Source organism: Sylvia atricapilla, chromosome 4 (genome assembly GCF_009819655.1).
Source record: "Sylvia atricapilla isolate bSylAtr1 chromosome 4, bSylAtr1.pri, whole genome shotgun sequence".
NCBI lineage: Eukaryota > Metazoa > Chordata > Aves > Passeriformes > Sylviidae > Sylvia > Sylvia atricapilla.
The window spans coordinates 42,351,215-42,375,255 of NC_089143.1; the positions used below are offsets into that span (position 1 = coordinate 42,351,215).

The following is a 24,041-nucleotide window of genomic DNA, read 5'->3' on the forward strand; positions in this document are numbered from 1 at the left end:
GCTTTAGATTCCACTCATTTGATCTCCAGTGACTCCTGAGACTAGGGAGGAATCCAGGGCAATCATCTCAGGTGCAGATGTTTGCACTGTAGACACACTAGCAACAAACTGAAACCACTCAGAAGGACTATGAACCAGCAATTCATCCCTAATCCAACACAACAGAAAGTAAATCAAACAAAATAACAGGAAAATTTTGGCAGGACTCTACCAGCTATGTCAAAGAATGAAGTGCTGTTGTACAAGACCCTAGGGAGACCTCAGCCAGAATGGCAGATCCATCTGCAACAGCTTTCAGGAAGGCAGAAATCAGCCTACAACAGGCACAGGCAGAGGTTCCTCACCAGGTACGGGGGGCTGCTGTTGGATCAGCAGGAGAAGGGACACTGCATCACTAACAGAGGCTAAGAGAAAGGAGGCCTACAATCTGAAACAAATATTTTTGCCCTGGAGAGCAGTGAAATTCTGAGAGAGGAAATACAGGAAATGTTCTTTGTTGCAAGAGCAGAAGGGTAGAATCAGTCAGCATAAACACACTTTCACCATTTCCTTATATTTAAACAATTTCAATATCAGCAAATATACAAAATAAACGATAACAGAATCTCTGATCTGAAGTTTGCACATTTTTTCCCCCTCAACAAAGTACTGCTCTACTTGAATGCTAATGCATACAACAAAAGCAGAAAGATTGATATAGGCATTCCTACATCTTTATAAATTACATATAAAACATAGGTATATATGTAGGTAAATGCACAAACAAAAGAGAAATGAGACACAAAGTTACTTGTCAAGAACTAGTGAAGGAACTGGGCAACTGTCTCTTGTACTTCCAGTACTGTCAAACTGATGCAACATTGGACACCTATTTCTTAAGGGTCTTTAATGTAGCTGGGAGCTATTTTGAAACAGACAGTATTACACACACACTTTGGAAAATACCTGAAGGTGGTCTGACAGATAAGAGAGGTAATAGAAAATTACCTAACTGATTGGAAATGGCTATTTCCTTCTGAAGCTCATGGCACACACTTTGCACATAGCATCCTGACAGGGCATGAAATTGCAAAGAGCTATTTCCAATAGAAACAAGAGACATTGTCAAATCTTGTACACATAAATGTAATTGGAAGTGAAGATGGCTTTTGACTGTGCCCATAATCATGGTTTGTTCTCACCTGTTTTGTGCAGGCATTAGCATGAATAGGGGTATGTACACAGCATCGTGCTGCAAATGGGCCTTCAGCACCTGAGCATTTCATTACCTATGGCCATTTGAAATACTGCAATGTGAGACAGAGGTAAGGGAGCCCAGAAAAGACAGTGCATGGCTCCTCCTCTTTGTTACAGTGATGCTCTTGTGAAAATAGGCAGTCTTAGCAAAAGACTTTCTTCCAGCTGAGAATAATTGTATATATATATACAGGATATTTGGAAATAACAATTGCAATTTTTTTTAATAACAACCCTGGTCCTGAATAAAAGGGGAAGAGAGATTAATATAATGTAAAATTACATGATAGTTTTAAAAAAATTCATTAGATTGATCTCAGTAAAGATGGGGTTAGAGACCAAGCTGTATTTATCTTAAAGAATATACTATCTTTATTAAATTTTGTTTCCCAAAGTTGTACAGTCACATCAACTTACACTTTGATAACAGCCTTTATTCAAACACAACCGAAGTTTTCTGTGTGCACAGAAAATCTAAACAAATAAGCATTTTTGCTTTGAAGTGCCATACTGGCAGGAGATGCAGAGAACACCTTAAGCAACCTGTCACTTTAGAAAAACTTGCATTCAGCCCCAAAATTGCTATCCAGAAAATCGGCTGATTTTCTGACGTGTTTATGTATTTTAATTATCTCTTTGCTTGGTTAAGAACGGCTGCTTTCTGGGCACACCCAGAACAGCTAGCCCAGTAGCAGGCACTTCCCAAAGCCTAAATCCCTGGAAGTCTCTTATTTGAAAGACATACTCACAGCACATCCAGCAGACACTGACAAGACTGGGGCACTGGAATTATCCTAATGCTCCCAGTGTAGGATATTTATAGGAGAAAGTGACCTTCTTTCACTCTTTTAAAAACTGAATATAGCAAAGATCACACGATTTATAAAGCACAAAGTGCTTGGCCTTTTTACCTGTTTCATCTACTACTCTAATAGGAATGAGATTCCTGAACTGTAATTCCTCCCCCAAGATTGCTTCCAGTACAGAACAATCTTCTCACTAGAGTCATCAGAGGTGTTAATGCAGCAGAAGAAAAAGACTGCAGGTACCTACTGGTTTTTGGTATTTTTTTTTTTTTGCTATTTTACACCGAAAACAGGTTTTAAAATACTTCTGTCTTCCATTACGGTAAATGAAAATCATTTACTTGGATTTGAATTTAAATAGCTTTACAGAAATAACAAAAATACTTATTTGGATTTGAACACACAGCATTTTTTATAATAGATGTTGCTATATTCTAATCATGCCACTGCCTATGGAAAATATACATACTAACAAAATAAATAATGTTCTAGATTGATTTGCGTTATCTTAATTCTAACTTAGAATAAACATGCAAAACACCAATGCCACTAATGATAAAATCACACTGAATTCACTGTAAAACACAAAGAATATACAACTTTTTCATTTCCACCATATAAATACACAAAACCTTTTCTTCAAGGCTAAGCCAGAGTAAAGTATGTCACTCTTCATAGTATTAAAAATCATCAGGATCTAGCAGCAGAACTGAAGCCTTTGGTTACAGTAGTGAAAACAGACCAGGTAGGAATATCTCACAGGACGAGAACAAAATATACAAATAGAAAGGCAAAAGAATTTTTTGAAAAAAAATATGCTCTGGGAAATGGATTTGGAAGAGTTAATGTGAGTGTTTGAAGTGTTGAAGCGTGTTACAGTTCTTTGCCTTTTTCTTGTGAGTGTGGGTTTTGGTGGTTTTTTTGATGCTTGTTCTTTTGTTGTGTGTTTTTTTTTTTTTTTTTTTTTTTTTTTTTTTTTTTTTGGTTGGTTTGGTGTGGGGGTTTTTTGGTGCTTTTTGGTGTTTGTTTTTTGGGTTTTTTTTTTTTTTTTTTTGTCGTTGTTGTTTTTGTTGTTTTTTTTTTCCAGAAGGGGAGAGGGAGAAAAAAACCCAATCAGCAATCCTCATCATATATACTGTGCTGTTCTAAGAATTTTCAAAATACACTACTTAAAACTGATGATAATAATTCGAGTCTTAAATTTAAAACAATAGGGGAAAAAAAAGAAACACAAGAAAACCTAAAACAGAATCCCTAAACCACAATTCCTCACTTTCATTATCACTCTTTATCTACTCTAATAAGCAAGATACCTGCTGTATCAAGATGAAAAGCTTTCTCCCACTTGCTCCAATCTAACTTCCAAGCAGAATACTAGTAGAATTGAATACACCATTCTTCCCTGGTTGCTGATTTCACCAAGACATATTTATTGTCAAAGAATAATAAACATTTGGTTTTTACTTTTCTGCCAACCCATGTTGGGTAATATGGGCAGCTACGTACATTAATTGGTGCTTAATACCAGACCCGTCCCAGAAATAAATCTGCATGTCTCCTGTCCTTGTTCATTTGAGTATCCTCAGCACTTCTTCTCCCTTATTCCCCTGACCCAAGAAACTTTCAGTCACAGATGCCTCTTCAACCCTGAGCTGCACCACTTTTCTGTGTCTTTCACTCACATTTCAACAGCCGCTTTTCACTTTGCTGACCCCTTTTTTAGATGACATCATTCCTCCTACAGTACTATTTTCATCTTTCCTATGGCTCCCTCTTCTCCTCTTACCCCCATTTCTCCATCAAGCTCTACTGTCCCAAATGACATTGATCTTTGTGAGGCCAAGGTTATGTCTGACCTTGATGAACACTTGAATCATGGAAGAATAGTAGCTTTTCCTGTTTCTGGATCCACCGAATACAGATGAATTGCTGGTTGAGAAAAAGCAATAGAGTTCTTGGGAAAATAGGCAGGAGGAATCCACTGCACTTTGTTGGCTGAAGATCCTTAACAATTTGTAATTACTAAGAATATCTGGATCCAAATTCAAAGAAACATAGCTTCATAGAGACATCAGGACTTGGCTCTGTAGTTTTCTGAAATCTGCTTTAGCACAGTTCAGCCACTTTTACTTTCAGGATCGAAGGATCTGGGTCAATTGGCCTTTTGCATGTCTGAGACAAATCTACAGATATTGCCTCAAACCACCCACTGCTTTCAGTGGTTAAACATTCCATTCTTTAATTGAGTTTTCTAAAATAAAACCCCCCAAATAACCCAAACCAAATCATCTATGCTGGAATGAGTGATTTTATGCAAAATGGCCTTAGGCTATTAAAAAGAAGCACAAAGTTTAACACTGAAATTTCTTATGCTCACATTTTTTGTATTTATTTTTTCAAATAGAGAAGATTGAATATTGGGATTTAAAAGTCTAGTGAAACCAGGTAGCTGGAACACCAACAGCTAGATGCCTTTTTTTTTTTTTTAATGCCCAGGAAACCAAAATGCAAGGACTGAAAACAGGGAAAACAATCTCAAACATCTACACTTTTATAAGGGCACTTATGAAAAAACAAACATAATCCTGATCAGTTCCTAGTTCAACCTTGTAATAAATACTAAAAAATACCTATTTTTAAAAAATCTTATTTATAAATCATTATGATCTACTTGAATTAGGGCATATTCAATCATATTTTTCTATAAAAACTGTAGCAGGTGCAACAGAATATCCCTTATAACTCTTATTAAAATTCATTGCATTATAAAACCATTTTCCAACACACTGCAATCATAAGAGGCATGGCCCAAAATGAAGGTATTGTCTAATTCATCAACTGTACACTTTTGCTTTGTCATCTAAATTTAGACAAACTGCCTTCTGAATTTTCAGTGTGAATAATTGTTTTCAGTGTTTTCTTCTCTGCTCACACTGTTTTCTTCTTTGCTCCTTATTATAAGTGAGTCATCTAAATGTTAATTATTTCTGCAAGGTACATAATTGTGTGCTATGTATTTTTGTATTTTTTCTTCTGCATGTTATCTGTATTGCATCCTTGAGGTTAATTAGCACCAGTATAGTTTAACCAGCACCTTTCAGTTACAAGCATCATTACTCCTGACTTACGGTTTTTAATAATTGCCTAAAAGACTACATGACTTGACTATAAAGAAGAAACTTGAAGACGTGAAACTACTGAAGACAAAATCAGGATGTAAAAACAATCTAGTATTTTGGATCTTAGCTCAGGAGGTAAAAACAATCTGGTATTTTGGATCTTTGGTTGGGTGGGGAAAGAGATTATGAAGCCAGAAATACAATCATGAAAAGAGAACATCTGAAACATTATGTTCCAGTTACACCCATCCAAAATAGCTGCAAATGAGTACCAGGGTTGCTATCATCTTCTGACACAATGGGATTCTCTATGAGTCTGAGCTGAATTAGGTCTTCAACGAGGCAGCCCCAAATTTTTTTCTGTGTGCTGCACATAGTTTCTGTATATATCATATGGAAGTTGTCTCAGGCACTTCAAGCCTCAGGTTGCTCTTAGAAAAGCTTATCCCAGAGTAGGATGCCTTGTATAACAGACTATTTCAGTTGGACCTGCAAAGATTATCTAGTCCAACTGCCTTAACAATTCCAGGCTGAGCAATTCCAAATTTTTTTTTTAACAGAATTGTCCAAAATGCCTCTCAGACAGACAGGCTCAGGGCATCGACCAGCTCTCATGGAGGACTATTCATCTGACCACCGTAAATAATGAAATAAATGCAAATAAATGCTTCCAAAGGTCCAGTTTGACCCTGCTCTGGTGCAGCTCTGAACCATTCCCACACATCCCCTGGGATACCAGGGAGTACATCTCAGCGCCATCCTCTCCACTCCCCCTCCTCAGAAAGCTGTAGAGAGCAATGGGATGACTCCTCAGCCTCCTCTTCTCCAAAGGAGACAAGCTCAGAGTCCTTAGGTCTGTCCTTAGCTGTCCCTCACAGGACATGCCTAATTGAAGCTTAGTACTTAGGTGGAGGGTTGGCTCTGGCTGGACACTGGGTGCCACCAAAGTTGTTCTGTCACTCCCTTCCTCAGAGCAATGGGGAAGAAAAAATACAATGAAAGGCCCCTGAGTTGGGATGAGGGCAGGGAGAGATCACTCAGCAATAACTACCATAACAGGAAGAACAGACTCAACCCAGAAAAAAGTTAATTACCAATCAAATCAAAGTAGGACAATGAGAAAATAAAACCAAAATCTCCAAAAATCTCAACCCTCTTCTCCGTTCTTCCTGGGCTCAACTTCACTCACAAATCCTTTATACTCTGTTCCCACAGTGGCACAGGGGAAGGGAGTTGCAGTCTGTTTAGCACCCATCTCTGCCACTGCTTCCTCCTCCCAGCATGGACTCCTCACACTCTTCCCCTGCAGGGAAACTTCTTCTCTGGCACCTGGTCCACCTCCTGCCCTTCCTTCTGCACTGACTGTCTGAAGGGCTGTTTCTCTGATACATTGCCATGCCTCCCTCTGGCTGCTGTTGTGCAGCAGCTTTGTTCTCTTCTTTCTTCAATGTGTTATCAGAGGCACCACCATGTTCACTGATGAACTTGGCCTTGGTCAGTCTTGGAGCCAGCTGGTATTGGCTTCACTGGACATGGGGAAAGCTTCCAGAAGCTTGTCACAAAAGCCAACCCTGTGGTCCCCTTCTACCAAAACCCTGCCACACAAAGGCAATACACCTTATGTCGCACTAGCCTTCAGGAGATGGAGATTGAGCTTCTTTCAGCAAACAGACCAAAGGCTGCCCCTCAAGAGAATGGGTTAATCAGATTAGCAAATTGGAGCAGCTGGATGCAGATGGATGTGTTGTTCTTCAGCGTCCTTCCACAAGATCCAAAAGCTTGCCTTAAGTGTTACAGTCTGGGACAATGTTAAGGCTCAGAAAGCCCAGCATATTTGTAAATACACACTACTGGATTGAAAGAAAATTGCAACTTGTTAGTATTAGGCCTTTATAAAATTAACCATGTCTTTTTCTGTTTGCTACTTGACAAAAAATTAGCCAGGATTAGGCAACTGTATCTTTCAAGATGGACACATTAGTTCTTCTTGAACTGCATGCTTGGACTGCCAAGGTAACTGTAACCCTTTGTTACAACAGATGTTTTAAATTTAATCTGAAGTAAACCATGTATCAGTGTTAATTTTGAAAGATGTAAAAATATTCTGTAAAAAGTCTGCAAAGCACTTGTTTTAAGCATCCTGCTTAATCTTTAAATCTTGTGCTTTTATCAGTAGAGGTACAGTACAGCAACAAATGAGATCAGTGTCTTTTCTCATCTGTGTCCTAAGACAGCAATTTTTATAATTAATATTTTATAAATTGTAAAGATACATTTTTAAAGCAATTTGATACAGGTCCTCTTCTGTGCAGAAGAGGTTTTTAGCAATGCCCTTCTTTCTCGAAGAGCATGTTCCTTTGAAATCCACTTCTTAGAAAGGGGTGTCTTTCTCTATTTTCAGGACTGTACTTAGATGCTGTGATATGTCTTATCAGCTCAGTCATAGTCCACTGACTTGCATTTTGTAATGTGAAATGAATGTACACTTACTTTTGGACTACAAACAAAGATAATACAACAGAGCTACAATATTTTTGTCTGCAATGACAGAACACTTGCAATCCCAGAGATAATATTACCTGTTAGGGGCATATAACCACCTCTCACTTCTATACTGATGAGGCAGTGTTTTGTCACCCTTCCTATCTGTTTCATACAGAATCTGCTGTGAGAGTTTTCTAGATTCCACAGGACTGGGAGCAAAAGTTTGTTTATCAGCACTGGCAATTTGGACAACTACCTCAAAATCAAAAGGGGAGAAAAGCTACTTTTAAGATCACTTAAGGGACAAGTAGGAGACCGGTGCATTAACCTTTTCACTAACTTAGATGTTTATACAGTATTCCAAGAAGCAAAGGGTAACACAGCTAGAATAACAATATAAGAAGGAATGAAATGCTCACAAAAGACAGGTAAGGAATGCAATTCAGCATGAGTCGATGAAAAAATCCTGTATTTAAAAGTAATGATTAAGTGGACAGATATGGTATGAGCCCATCTAAATCAGCAGCAGCACAAGAAAGTAATGCAGAAAAAGATTTGGCTGTTAATATGTATCCCATAAGAAATATATCTCACTAGTGTCATGGTGGTGAGGAGAGGAAAAAAAAAAGAGAAAAGAAACTCATACAAAAGAAGCCCCTGAAATGAGTACTGTCTGAGACACATGAAGCCATTATTTCCATTCTCTCAGCATAGCACTCAGATGTGTTGCGGTAGCAAGTCTGGCATTTCAAAGAGGTACCAAATAAAAAGGTTCCAGAGAAAAATGACAAACAGGATCTGAGAGCAGAAAATTCAAAGGAAAAGGAATAATTTGGTTTTGCAGAGAGGAAAGCAAGGCAGGAAGGGTGCCAGACATTTTCAAATACAGACAGACAACGAAAAAGCAGAACCCCCTCACAGCCATTAGAAACATATTAAGGAGTAATGGATTAGGTGATAGAAAGGCTGAATAAGATTAGACAAAAGCCAAAACCAAGATCATCTGAGTGCTGAAATAGAAGCTTGGAGAAGTTGTGGAATCACTACTCACAGGAATTGCACAGGTTGATCTGATTCTGTCTTCAGGCGAGGAGGACAGACTGGGTGACTGACCGCTCAAAGACTGTTCTTGCCCTGTTTCTATGGTTTCTATGATTCTGCCCTGCCTCTAGCTCCCTCAAGGATGGGAATGAAATGTGACATATCTCTAACTCTACATGTAATGACAAGCAAAAATGACAAGTAAAAAGTGTACAAGGGCAAGAGATAGAAAGCTACACAAAGAAATACAGTAACTGATACAATCAGTGCCACCAAATACGTTTGGTGCAATAAACATCCATGCTTTCCTCACCATCAATACCTGTAGCATTTATAAATTATCTGATAATATAACATAGGTCTCAATTTCTTGTGTGAGTATCAGTGCAGTCCAATATATATCTTGAGCAAACAAGATGAGAAGAAAGAGAGGTCGGCCTTTTAACTTAAAATGTGTTCTAAATTAAAGAAATTCATGAAAATAACTGTTTCAATTACTTTACTTCTCCTATCCACAACAAAATAAACCTCAAAAGCAGAAGATAGTTCAAATACTCTCCTTCAACTAGTTCAATTTCTACTAGACTTGAAGAAATGGAAGAAATAAAGGGAATACCTGAGGCAGAATTAGAGATTTTAGTGCTTTAATACAACATTACAACCACTTCATGTTATCCAACACACAGGCAATTTCCCCCAGTGTAAGTAAAGCCAGAGACCCTATTACTGTGTCTCACCCATTTATTTTTTCATCATTGCTAAACACTGCATCTTGGTTTGAGTTCTTCACTATAGTCATGTGTTTCATGTATTTCCCTATCACTTCCAGACTGTGATCCTGCAACATGAATATGTAGGCAGATTTGGGCACTCAATAATCAGAGAGACAAAAGGATTCTATTAATTCCCCACATCCATTCCTGTTTTTCCCAAATGAGAGCAATACAGATTATGTATCCTACGCATCTGTAATATAAATGTACCCAAAGACCTGACACAGACTCCAGTTTATGTTGTCAAACATCAAGTAAGAAATCCACTACTTCCATCATAAAGATTTTAAACAACAAAAATAACCACAGAAAAAAATTACTTTAACCAAGTTACCACCAAACTTGGCCTCATAAAAAAGGAATCTTTAATATTTTTTTTAAATTAAAATTAAGGTTGTGTGTTTTAAAGGATGTTTCTACCAGGCATTTAAAAGAATGGTTTTTCTTTCCATGCTGAAACTTTCTATTCATTTAATTATAAATTAAGAACATGCCTCATATTGAAACCATAGCACAAAAAAAGTTGTATCTAGAGCATTTGCAACATTTCTTTTTTTTTTTTTTTGTCTTTTAGAGCTATTTAAGAACATGCTCCTATTAAAATTTCTGGTTATATTAATTAAAACAAAAGTTATCTAGCATTAAAATTGAATTATTCTCTTTAATATCTTGCAGCTACTAATTGATCCTCATGATGGTTGGAGAAAGTTAGAAGGTACTATTATCCTGGACTTATCCAGAAGTAAAACTGAGGTAAAAATGCTAAACCACTTGCCTGGTGTCACATCATTAGCAAGCCTGAAATCAAACTACAATTCTGTATGTCAATGCTGTATAGCATTTAATTTTGTAAGTCTTTGTAGGACTTAAGCATCTCTCTCAAGGGAACTGTCAAACCATTTCTTTGGGACATTATGTTACATAAAAAAAGTGCTGTGGTCCCCAGAAGCATGATTAATACTTGTCCTTAAACATTTCAAAATACAGAGAAAGAGAAGCATTTCAAAACAGAGAAAGAGAAAAATCAAAAATAGTCAATAGATATAGTTAATCTATCATCATAGCTAAAGCAATTACCTAACAAGCTGTCAGGCACAGATTTACAGTGACACAAGATAAAATTGTCTTGAACATTTTTAAGAGTGTAGCATCTTCGCTCAATCAGTCCTATGACAGAGAATGTTAAAAGTACCCCAGAGAAATGTAAAATTTTGTTGGCACTGTTGATTTTCAAGAGCTTTCTCTGTCTCTTGTGTTTCTATTCCAAACCCTTCACTTCCTGTACTTCTAGTGCAGTTAAAACAAACATAAGACATACCTTGATAGTACTAGTGTGTGCACCAGGATATTCCTTCTCCTCCAGTGTTGACCAACGTTGTATAAATTTTGACACCAGAGGATCATCATAGTCAACTATCTGAAATCCTGAGACATTAGCTCCTCCAAACTGAATTTTTGACAAATCTCCATCAGTAAATCCCTGAGCACAGAAAAAATTGTCTGTTATTTTAATAGTTTTGGCAGTTCTCTCAATAGTGTACGAAAAGAAAGAGCTACCATATGACCTCTAGTGCAGAAGAGTAAGCCAACATTTTTCTCAAACTGGATCCAACTTAAATCCTGGGCTGCCAGGATTAAGTCATCAGCTCCATCAGCCAGCAATGCTTCTTGCTGCCCACTAGACAAACACTTTTACAGAGAGCAAGGGCTGACTAGAACTGTCCTTGCCATCTTAACTTCCTAAACATCCTGTTAATTTCAGGGGACCACTTAAATGAGAAAGGAAACACTGGACATGAGTAACAGGCAAGAAAGTTTTAGGGAGGAATACTTACAGCCACAGCTGTATCCTCTTTTTTAGGAGCTCTAAAGCATGTGAAAGGACTTACCATCTCTCTCTGACATAGAGAACTACTTCTCATTCTTTAAAACAGTTGTTGTGTTCTGTTTTCTGTGTTTGGTGATTTAACGTCACCCAAATAACCATACAAATGCATTTACATGAAATAATGATGTCAGACACTCCATTATAAATGAACGTTGTAAGGGAATATAAAAAGTAGCAGCAACTTCAAACCACATTATCATAAGTTGCTACAACTGCTACACTGGATGCTTTTTAATTATTGTGTATTAATGATCCTCATGTGCTGTTGCCTGCTAATACAGACTCTTCTGCACAGATCATGTAACTTGACAGTCGAACAGGAACATTCATTGTATATTCAAACCTCTTCTCCATCTATCAGCATCTTTTTATTCTCAAAATAGATCAATTTATTGAATGACTGATCAGACTGGGGGAGAATATTACTACAGTCCATAAAGAAGAAAGCAGGTGGATTCAGTGAAGATGAGATATGATTCAAATGCTAGGTAAGTTTTCTTTCTGATAGAGAAAAACAATTTTTTAAAATCACTACCATAAACACTTTATACATAATATTAAACACCTTTAAAACACAAGATTCAGTAGTTTTTAGATCTTATGGACTTACTGTTACAGATTTAGAGCAACGGCTAAAATAGCAACCAGTTAACATAATGAAATCCACTGGGCACATTTTCTAAGATTTCCCTTAAGACTCAAAATGCTGTTTATCCAACATTTGCAATGCAAACCACAGATGTCTAAAGGATGATTTTTCACATTTCATAACACTTTTATGCCTGCTTTATGAATATCAGCACCTCAACTTCTTTATCCAAAAACTAGTTATTAAGACATAAGAGTGAAACCCCAGTGTTCAGCTTTTTAAAAGGCCTTTAAAGCACCAGGTTTCTTCACACTGTGGCACCCACATGACTCTTTAGAGCACTGCCTGCCTGGAGGGAGAAGTGTTCTCATCAAAGGCTGGGAGGAGACAGGGGTTATGCCTCAGGTGCCCGAGACACACCATGGTCCTTCTGTCTCCTCAGGCTCCTCAAAGGACTGTGGAAGACAGTGCCAATTGGGGCACTCTGGGCCCTGCTTGAATTTATATCAAATGCTATCACAGTTCAAGAATAAATGATGAAAAAAATGACTCGACTATACAACCCCCCAAACCCTTTTCTTGAACAAGGTAACTGAGGTTTGAGCAGGCAGAATTTGCTTTGTCTATTACAAAAAAAAACTGGATTAGTTCCCCTAGCTTCAGTAAATAAGTGTTTATGGACTTTAATATCAGTAAAATGGTCCTTCACCTTTAGACACAATTTCAAAAAAATTACCTTAACAGAACTGAGTGAGTTTTCTGAGCTTTCCCTGCAGGAACACTATTAACTATACTGTTCTATGTTCAAGAAAACATGAATTCAAATTGATTATCCAGCAAATCTGAGGGATGAAATGCAGAAATCCGAGGCTCACTAGTATAGCAGAATGAAAAATGAGAACCGTGATTCTTAAGTAGTTTAAAAGTTGTGAGACAGAAATCATAACCTTACTGAATGAATGTATCATCCTATGATGCAGAAAGTTATTTTTCTATTTTACATACTCTCTTTTTCTAAAGTATATAGAAAAAGAGAAGTTCTTGTAGGTGCTGAGCAACCTTCATTCCCATTAATGGAAATATGAAAAGATGCATTTAAACCCTGAAAAAAACTCAGCCAATAAGCAAATATAATCTCAACACACGCATTCATTTAGCAAGAATAAAGACATCTAGCTTTTTTTTCTGTTTTCTAAAATATATTTAAAACAAAATACTAGTTGATGTGCTTCCATAAGCAGTCAAATGAGCAATACAGGTATTTTAAATACTAAGAATGCTTACCAGATTTGCAATGATATAGTGGTATCCTTTAACATGTTTACCAATTGTGATAACCTGTAAAAAAGAAGAAATACTTTCATAACAGAGAATGTTCACCTGGTACACAGACAAAGACTTGAAAGGTACAAAATGCAATATGATGTGAAAGCTAGTTAAGAGCTTTATGGTACACAATACTGAATTTGTGTGATGCTTTATCCTTCATTTTACCTAATGCACCACTGAACGTACTCTGCTGGCAGAAATTAGCCACACTGAAGTCCAAGTCCCAAGAGGGAGATTCCCTCCAGATATAGGGGTTGAATGCTAATTAATTACTATGCTGTGTATTAAAGGCACAACCCAGCCAGGAGAGAGCTGGCATCAAGCATTAGAAACACTGTGCCTCACAGACTCCTGCTAGATTCTGCCCACTGACATTGATGAATTATGAGGAAGCCTTGTAAAGTTCAAATTGTTTATTGCCCTAAGTCTTCATAATCTCCCTCAAAGCCAGCTGGTGGTTTCTCAACAGTCCCTGCTGGCAGACCTGTAGCATGGATTCTTCTCCCAGATAAACCTAATTAAGACTATGTCTGCATGGAGAAGTTTGCATTTTGAAGCTAAGCACTTCTCCAGAGGAAGGATGTGCAATATAAGAGAAGTCTCGAGATTTATTCCATCTTTTGAACAATGAGAACAACGAACTTAAATTAAGAGAGGACGATCCATTCATTTCCCCATTTAACATATAACTAAAATATTCAGACTAGGTATCCTGAAACTTTTCTCAGGGTACTAGTGAACAACATTCCACATACCTGGTTTAATGAAGTTACAGAAATAGAATTGGAAGCAGTTTTAACACTGAGTTTACATTACTAGAGTTTGAGACGGAGAGGGATCACATTACATAGGCCATGGAAATTTCAGTTAGACCAAATACATTAGTTCTTCTGTATGAACCATTTCTTCATCATTGGTATCTGAGAAGACAACCATCTTAGGCTGCAAGCCTTTGGACCCATGCTCAGACCCATGCTTGGACCAGGTCTGCTCCAGTTGCCACTGGGTAGTCTTTTATTAACCCAGCTTGCTAAAGTTTGCCATTTGTCCATGGATGCTGCCAGTGAAAATTGAGAAAATTCAGTGGTAGCACCAAGAGCCATGATGAAGGAGCTGTGCACAAAAAACCTATTCAGCAGTTTAGAGGATCTTCTCTAGAGGGGACAGACAAATAGTGGCAGTAATTACAGAGTTGCCCAAAGGGTGTTATCAGGGTGAAATGAGATTCTGCAAAGGAACTTACCTGAGAAGAGATAGAAGCTATATAATAAAGAGCATGGTAACACAGACCTGCCAGATCAGTGAAATGGAATATAAACTAGTCTAAGGAGAGCTGGAGAACTGAAATATTTTTCAACTTACATGAATCATTGAAATCTGGAAGAGAAACTTTAATGAAAGACAAAACCCAAGAATGACGAAGAAACTTTGCAAATACATGTTGTGGCTATACAAAGATTCGAGGGCTACAAAGCATAACTGAGTGAACCTGAGGCTGTCACCTCAGCTTAAAATATTTGCAGGCTAAATCAAAGTACTAAAATGAAAGATTTGTTCAACAACAGAAAGCAAGGAAAAAAGTGAAGAAGTTGCTCCTTTATGTATCGAGCATGCAAATAGCACTTTGGTATTAAAGGAAAATCTGGTTAACAGAAAGCCTGTTGCATTTCTTGCAGTAAAAATACACAGAAAATGGGATACTGATATGATGTGCCGACTTCAGGCATCCTCATGAAATAGAGGAAATTTCTGAGGGCAAAACAAGACCTAAAGTATGCTGCTATTAGAAAAGAGTATCAGAAGAACACATTCAAAGGATGCTCACAGGCCAAGAAATCCATTGCTCAGCATTTCATTTTGAGAGATGGAGAAAATTAATATAGAATCAGTGATTTAGACTTCCTTGTAGGCTTTTTGAGAAATTGAAAGTAGGTGTACCTTTAAATGTAAGGAAGAGAAGTTACTGAGTGTAAGGATAAGGCTAATGTAAGGGCTTAAAAAAGAGCCCGAAGTCCAGAAACAACTAGGCTGTCTTGTGAAGAGAATTCCAGAACTAAACCCATATGGGACAGCTGAGAACAGCTTAAGCGAACATATTCCAGGGCATAGCAGCAAACTATTTAAAGGAGAACAATAAACTAGAGTTATATTAACTGACCTGTGAGGCTGATTCGGTTATCTAGAATTCTTCAGTGACTTACAAATCAAAACAGCAGAAACAAAAGCTTAGCCATCTGTATGCTTAAGGAGTAGCACAAGTCTGTGGGGATAAGCTGAGAAACTCTAAGTATCTAAAAAAGGTGGAATCTATCAAAGTGCAATTAGGGCAAGAAAAATATCCCAGAACTGCAATCAAAATAAGAAGCAGACAAAGACGAAAATAGGTCGATTATGAAACAAGGACTGTAAAAATAAGTGGTAACTGAAGGGTAGAGAGGGTTCCTGTCTATAAAAAGTGGCTAAAAGGTGAAATTGAAGAAAATTACAATCAGCCAAAGTTTCATATCAGAGATTATAATGAATATTACATACTTATTTTAAAAAGAGTGTATAGGATAGTAAGATAAAGGCTAAAAATAGTCTTGTCAAGATTGAAATATGCCAAAGCAATGTCTTTCTTTTCTCTGGCCTGATAATCAGGAAACAGCAGATGTGACATATCTTTAGTCTAAAAAGGTGATTGCTCCGTAGGACATCATTAGAAAATCACAAGAGAGATGGACAGTAAAAAAGTCACTGTAAGGTATGTAAAAAACCATTTGAAAAGCCACACAGAACCAACTGAAAAGGACCTATAAGGACTCCTTATGTCAAACATTGCTGCACACTGTAAATTTCTTCACTTTGATAAATCAGAAAAACTGGAGATGATAGAGAGATCACACTCTCAGAGATCAAATGTTCTTGAGAACAAGATCAAATTCAAATTTATCTTGAAAATTAGAAAAACAGTTTGTGGATATGAACTCTAAATAAAACATACAAATAGAATGTACTCCATTAAGGACACTGCTCATTGTCTGAGCCTCTTCAAAACACAGCGACCTTCAAAACAAAGACCAAAATAACAAGCCCTTCAAAAAACCTTCAAACAAACACATTCATACTCTGATGATCCATCCCTACTGATGCTGCACAGTCTCACATGATGAAGCTCAAGCCAACAGGGAACTATCGTTACAATTTTCCATTGTGCTCTGCATGCATGAAAAGTGGTGAGGTACAGAGCCAGTAAGACCTACCTAGACACTAGGACTGAAGTGGTGGATTTCAAAGCAATGCAGTAATTTGAACCAGAGCACTGTGATAATGTTTGTAAAAAGAAAAATTTTTTAAAAATCAATTTGGCAAATAATTTGCATGGGTGGAGAGAAGACGGATTTTGCTCTTCTTTTTAAAGCTCTTTTCACAGCTCTTTTTAAAGTTATGAAAAACAGCATCCAATTTTGGTTAACACACTTTAAGAGTGACACAAAATGAAGAGCCAAGCAAGGAAAGTAAAAATGACAAAGAGCTTCAAAACATGAATTTCAAAGGGCATTAAATGAGAAAGAGAAGCTGTGATACAGTCTTCCCAAGACATAAAAGGTTCTCGGAAAATGCATTAGAGGGAGAAAATACATTCTAGGTGTAAAAAGAGCTAATCCTTATACACAGCTACCTATAGTGGACCAGATACAATAGTGTATCAACCGTGTATAATACAGTATACTACTTAGGTTGTGAAATAGTCTGAACAAGGTATTTTGTAAGTTACTATTTTTATTTTAAATAACTGGGATATAAATCTATACAGGATCATCCAGATAGAATTATCTTGCCTTTGAGCAAAGGGAGGGATTATGGGATTTGCATGTTCACTTCCTGCCTAGCATGTATGTGGTCCTCCATACAAACTAATCACTGTCAAATGGTCCATAATAATCACAAACATACCATCAAAACAAATGAAATCATTACATTTACTTATAGAATACTGCTAACTGCCTTCACTGAAGAAAGGAGAGTAGCAAACCTGATCAACAATGTCGTTGACTTTATCGCGTTCACAGTCCAAAATCACTCGCCTTTCCTTTTTTACCTCTAGATCTTGAAACAGTGAACGGTAAGTTTCATCTTTTCTCTCATTGTTAATATTTCCTACATTGATAGCAGTCACTTGCCACTTCTTTTCAGCAGCAGAATCCAGCACAGCTTGCAATGTTGATAAGCCTAGTGAAGCACAGGAGAAAACAGAAGATATGACTGACAAAGCACCAGGAATTAACAAGCTTCTACAATGTGATTTGTGAGATCACTTATTTGAGATCTCCTGTCACTTGTTTGACCTGTCAAAAGTAGGTAGAAGTCAGAAAATAAGATATATGTGGTCCCAATCAATTATTATTGCATGAAATTTCCATTTGCATCACTGCAAGGCATCAAGGTAAAGACTCGGAAGTACAACCTTTGGGTTTGGCTTAACCCTCTTTAGAACTGGATTTTGACATTGATCCACTGCTGGAATTCTACATAGTGGGAAAGAGATCTACGAGGGGAGTGATCCAATTACAGCAAAAGGATCAGCCTTATTAAAGGATCAGCTGCTCAAACAAAAGCTATTGAATAGCTTTTGTTCCCAGCACTTGAGCAGTACTGTATTTAAACCCAGACCTCACTGAAGTCTATGGCAGAATTCCCATGTTCTGCAGTGATGGTAATGGATTTATTTTTATTATTATTATTATTTCTGTTGCCTACACTCATGTCCCTGATTATGAAGGATGTGCTGAGATATATTTTTCCATATAGATAAGCAGGCTTAATGCTAACATCTACAAGCAGTGTAAAAAAGTTTGCTTTCATCTTGTACTTTTGGTAAGTTTCTGATAGGAAGCTATAATGTTTGTATAGATGCAACTACCTATAATATACTGTAAAACCAGTGAAGACTTGACAGATTTTACTTTTTTAGGCATGAACTAATGTAGTAGAGAAACATGAAAATTACTGCTGGAAATTATTTCCTGCTGTACAAAAAGTACTATTTTAATGATTTCCAGCAGTCCAAGGATGAGACTTACCATGTTTCAATTCCTGCCAGAGAATTCTACATGATTCTAGAGAGCAGTTTTAAGGATACCAGACACTTCTCTCCTGAAACCACAAACATCAGGAGTCCTTTCTTTGCGACAAATTCTGATATGGTATGTAACGGGACCTTCAGGTATAACTCTCATGAGAAATAACAGTGGTAATGCCCATAAATATAGAAGGAGAACACTAAGAATTAATTTGTCTCACAGTCTGTAGGTATAACATTAAATTAAGATTGGTCAATGTTTGGCAATTCAGCTTCATCAGTGAAAATGGTAATGACATACAGCATTTCACAAGACTGGTCATCAGCAGAGGTAGAAAATGGCAGGCTTCCAAAAGCATAAATTGAATTATTATCTTATTTAATTCTGGTTTTTCAAGTCTCTTTAAGAAAGACTGATATTAAGTTTTGCATGTCATAAAATGAATATTTATTTTAAAATCACAGAGAACTACAGTCCACCAGTACATTTAAGCTATTTCAAATGCTAAAGATTAATCCGGAGTACTTGTGTTAAAAGGGAAACATTAGTAATGTAAGCAAACTGAGAGATGCAGGGAGCATCTTAAAACACTAAAAAACCATTAACATATGATTAAACCTCAAAATGTTGCTTGAAATGATGAATTAAAATTTTACAAAAAAGACAGACCTGCCAAACTGAAACATATTCATTCTGAATAATTGTTTCAAATCTCATTTAGCAGATTTCAGGACCTCCAAGCTGTCTAAATTTCCTCTAAGTTAAACAATCTAAACTAGGCACAAATTAACAAGGACAATTAATGCTAATACTACCCATTGCAAAGGGCGCCTATATTTCACTCCTCTGATCTTCAAGTTTTCCTAGGGTTTCCCTTTTCCTGAGGTACTCTCTGCAGAGATACCAAATGGCTGCCTGGATTGCTTGCCCTTTTTTTTTCTTTTTCTTTTTTTGGGTGGCAGATTTGTTATCCCCATAGAGCTTAGTTTATTCTGATAGCAATAAAATGTCACAAAATCACAAAAAACCCACAAAACCAAACCAACCAAACAGAAAGCATTTGCAGCAATACTTCTGTGAAAGTGAATTTTTCTGGAGAGTAGTACCAAAAGTGGAAGACTCTGCAGAGGAGAAAACTCCAGCAACTTCAGTTGCTATTTTTCAAGCTGCAGGAGCACTTCTGCTTGGGAAACCCATGTCCTGAACCTCTTTTGGTTGTCATGAGAAAAACTTTAAAAGCAGTGAGCTTTAAAAAGGAAGACAGAAGAGAGGCTGAATAACTTAGCAATTCTTTTACAGACAGAATCTTACAATAATGCAACTACTTTTTCTAAAACTCACTGTTGGTAATGGCAGACAGGAAATAAGGAAGTAAAGGACACTACTCCACATTACATGAACACATCCAGTGTACTGTGACAGTAATAGTTTGGGCACACATAGACTGAATGGCCTCACTCCTTATGGACAGGAATGACAGGAAATTGCCCTTGAGCCAGTCACTCCCTAACCACAGAGGTGCTCTAACACTAGCAATAAATAATTCTTTAGGAATAAGTCATTAAACTAATTCTTACTAGCCTTCATAGATTCCATGCAGAATAAATCTCTTTGCCTTTTTTATCACACTCCTGAAGGTGGAAACATCTTCAATTCTATATAATTCCTTAAATATACATTACTGTCTCTACATCAACAGGCAAAAGTGCTTAAAGGAACTATGGACTTCTGCATCTGGGATTTGATGTCAATGTAGCTGGCTACAAACTGCTTGACCCTCACACAATCTGTGGGGAGCACTGAGGAGCAACTCCTCATAAGGATAGGAGCTTCATGCCTTGGAGCTTGTAATCACTAGGGTGCCTTGCACAAATAAAACCAACAGGTAAGAAAAAAAGGAAGAACCAAAAGGTGGCTAGAAAAAACAATCTCATGCTGTTATTCCTGGCCAGATCCAGACAGTGCAGCTCACAAGAACTAGGTGTTTTCCAGTACTTCCTGAATATAAATCACATGCAGGTCACATTCTGCCCTGCTAAATGATTGACAGAATACTGGCTAAGAAAGTAGTTTTACATCTGTCCCTTCTAAAAAGACAGTGAATGTTTCTGATTCTAATGTGAATTTGAAAAAGAACTGCCACAGAAATGAGCTTAGGATTCATTGTTCCATGTGACATTACCTTCTGACATTACACCAGGATTAATTCTTCTAACTTGAGTGCTTACCAAAGCGAACTCTCTTGAGGAGACACCTTCAGCTTCTGAACATCATTATAAAATGGCATCAGAATAAAAGGAATTCAAAGTCACCCCACTGCCCAACAAATTATGGAGTGGTATAACCATGCTTTAACTCTATTAGCATTTTATAACTTAAAATGCATTTAATATTTAACTGCAAATATTTAATATTTGACCAATGAACATGCAGGCAAGCTACAAAATAGCCTCTTTAAAGGGAACAAGAGCAGGTAAGAAGAGAAGAAAGTTAGCCAAGGACTACTAGGTGAGGACAACCTGAAAATGGAATGGTAATAATGGAATTCCAGAGAAAGCAATCAAAAATCCCACCTTTTTTGGCTAGAGCTGCTTCTTCTCAGAAAAATAACTGATATGCCACAATTTCAGTTCAATATAACAGTTCATAAACTGTTATATTATTATTACTACAGCCATAAAAGGGCATGAGAAGGCTGTATGGTGGAGTTAATTGATTCTAGGCAATGGGTTTGGGTTTATCAACATCAACAACAAAATCTAAGCTCAACAGAGGTGAGGAATTTGATACCAAAAGCAGCCTCCAAAGAAGCAGGGACTGACTGCATCCAAGATTTTTTGCTTGCTTCCTGCCCAGCTATGGATTTTGCATATGTGGAGTGAATCTGTAGTAGCAGATAACCCTTCATGCCCAGATGTTTTTTCTCCTTGGATGTTTCTTTAAGAAAAAAGGGAAAAAACTTTCCATAGAAACTGTTTTACAGCATGTGACTAACCTCGCATTCCTTAATAGTTGAAATTCTATTAATGCATACCATAATAACAGAAATTTTGTTTCTGTCCCAAAAGCTCATTTCTAAATTCAAGAAACACTTGATTCCATTGCACTTACATTTGTTGGAGGTAAATATTTCTTCCATTATCTACTTATCTAATAGAAATACCAGATTTCAACAAGATACACCTGCCAAACAGGGTACAGGTTAAAAGTACCACAACCTTACCTCTGTCACTGTCATACAAATATGCAAACTTGGTCCACTGATAGTATTCAATCAAGCTAAGAAGAGCTCCCTTGAGGTCAGGTCTCATCTGGATGACAAAGGGATGTGTTCCATCTGTTGGGAAGCTGGGAGTTATGAAGGAGACATGAAGAGTCCCACAGAATGATGTTATGGTATTTACAGACTTCTTGTCATAGAATCCAAAAATAGCAAAGACTCCTCTTGAAAACTGGGAGCAGACTACAAAGAAAAAAGACAGAAAATTAGTGGAAGAATTTATTTTAAAAAATTATTGACAACTCTATAATGCATGTATTTATGAGAAATGTGTGTCTGAAAAGTGTCTGATCGCATAAATACCAGGTAAAAAAAGCAACACTCTGCCATGGAGATAGTTTGTTACCATTATCAATCAGTAATATAAAACTTACACTGGAAAAAACAACAACAAAAAAAGTATCATATATATAGTGCACGATCCTAGATGATAAAACTCACTAACTTATTCTTAAATTCAATTTATGTTGTAAAGAGCAGTGATGACAGACATCAATGGCAGTTGCAGTTCAAAAAATGAGACATTATGACCACATATAGCATTATGGAAATGGATAATGTTTTGTCATGTTAAAAATAAACTGCCTCTGAGGTCAAGATTCACTGAGCTTTTTGCAAAATACTTTAAACAACTTTCCATTTGTGGAAACACAAAGCCAAAACTAAACCCAAATCTATCAAGAGCAGTAAGAAGTCTGTTTGCTTTAAAAGCCTCCTGTATCAAAGCATTATTTTAATTCCTGGTTTGTAGGACTCAGCAAAAGCTGGACCTTCTGGATGACACTTGCGGTCATGTTGCAGGAAGAATAACCTCATAGGTGTAAATAACATGCTGATCATTCAGTTTTTATCAGTGGAGACAATTCAAGCCTGTTGATGAATGTGACTGACCAGGACAGCCTGTGAGAAAGAGTTGGTTCTTCTGGGGTGTTCTTTTCTTTGAGACTGCAGGGTATATTAGTGCCTAAATTCTAAACCCAGGGTACAACAAGGAAATATTAATCTCTAATTAATTCATACGTATCACTTATGCATTCTTTGGTTTGCAGAGTCACCTTGAACAAAACACATCCTTCTAGAGACACCTGACCCGCTTATAGATAGAAATCACCGTGTAATTGATTCTAATTTTGCCCAGCCATTTAGTGCACTAATCCTTGAATATAATTCATATAAGGGCAAAAATAAGTTGGTTTATTTTTAGAATTTCCTAGATTTGAGCTAATAATATATTTTTATCTTTCAGATTTATTGTATCTTTATTTTTAAAATTATGTTTCTTTTTTAAAAAAGAAATATCCTTTTATGCCTGTTACTACTCATTGCTATCTTCTTTTCATGGCTTTGCCTATGTATCTATGCTACCACTCATCTCTCATGCCCTAATTATTCCTATACTGCAATTTAAAACACCTAAACAGGATGAGTGAAATTCTGAGTCTGCCAGTTTTAAGTTTTCACCTATTAACTTTAATTAGGTCAGAATTTTGCCTCAGGTGAGAAAATACAACTGATTAAAAAACTTGATGAGTGACACCTCTTTGCAAAAGGATGCTGCAGGTTTTACAGGGTTTGAGTACAAGATGGTCAAACCTTTTCCATTCTAACTACAAATCATTACAGAATCATAAAATTGTTTTGAGTGGAAAAGACTTAAGATCAGAGTCCAACCATTAACTCAGCACTGTAAAGTCCGTCACTAAACCATGTCCCCAGGTGTCACATCTCAACATCTTTTAAAGACATCCATGATAGTTACTCAACAGCTTCCCTGGGATAATTGTTCCAACGCCTGCCAACCCCTCCCATGAAGAAATTTTTTCTAATATCCAGTCTAAACATCCCCTATCCTAACTTGAGGCCATTTCCTCTTCTATTGCTTGTTATCTGAGAGGAGACCAACTTTCACATTGCTACACCTTCCTTCCAGGCAGTTGTAGAGAATGATAAGGTCTCCCCTGAGCTTCCTCTGCTACACACTAAATATCCCCAGCTCCTCCAATCAGTCCTCACAAGACTTGTGCTCCAGACCCCTCCCTTCTTGTGCTCCATTTCCCTTCTCTGGACATGCTCCAGCACCTCAGTGTCCTTCCTGTATTGAGGGGCCCAGAACTGGACACAGGATTTGAGCTGTGGCCTCAGCAGTGCCCAGTACAGGGAACAGTCACTGCCCTGGTCCTGGTGGCCACACTATTGCTGATCCAGGCCAGGATGCCATTCGCCTTCTTGGTCACCTGGGCACAGCCTGGCTCATGTTCAGCTGGCTGTTGACCAGCACTCTCAGGTCCTTTTCCACAGGGCAGCTTTCCATCTGCTCTTCCCCTAGCCTGTAGAGCTATGTGGGATTGTTGTGATCCAAGGACAGGACCTGGCATTTGGCCTTGTTGAACTTCATATAACTGGCTTTGGCCCATTAATCCAGCCTGTCCAGAT

At 37.3% G+C, this 24,041-nt stretch overlaps 1 protein-coding gene across 6 annotated transcripts in view; it reads right to left on the minus strand.

The window, feature by feature from the left end:
- The window catches only part of GRIA2 (glutamate ionotropic receptor AMPA type subunit 2), an 86,977-nt gene that overhangs the window by 26,208 nt on the left and 36,728 nt on the right, over positions 1-24,041 (minus strand). For all 6 annotated transcript variants that reach the window (XM_066317663.1, XM_066317662.1, XM_066317660.1 and 3 more), the window contains exons 3-6: positions 21,552-21,791; positions 17,281-17,477; positions 13,221-13,274; positions 10,778-10,939 (exon numbers count right to left, since the gene is read on the minus strand). In XM_066317663.1, the coding sequence (XP_066173760.1) occupies positions 10,778-10,939; positions 13,221-13,274; positions 17,281-17,477; positions 21,552-21,791 (653 nt within the window). The remainder of the gene's footprint in view (positions 1-10,777; positions 10,940-13,220; positions 13,275-17,280; positions 17,478-21,551; positions 21,792-24,041) is intronic.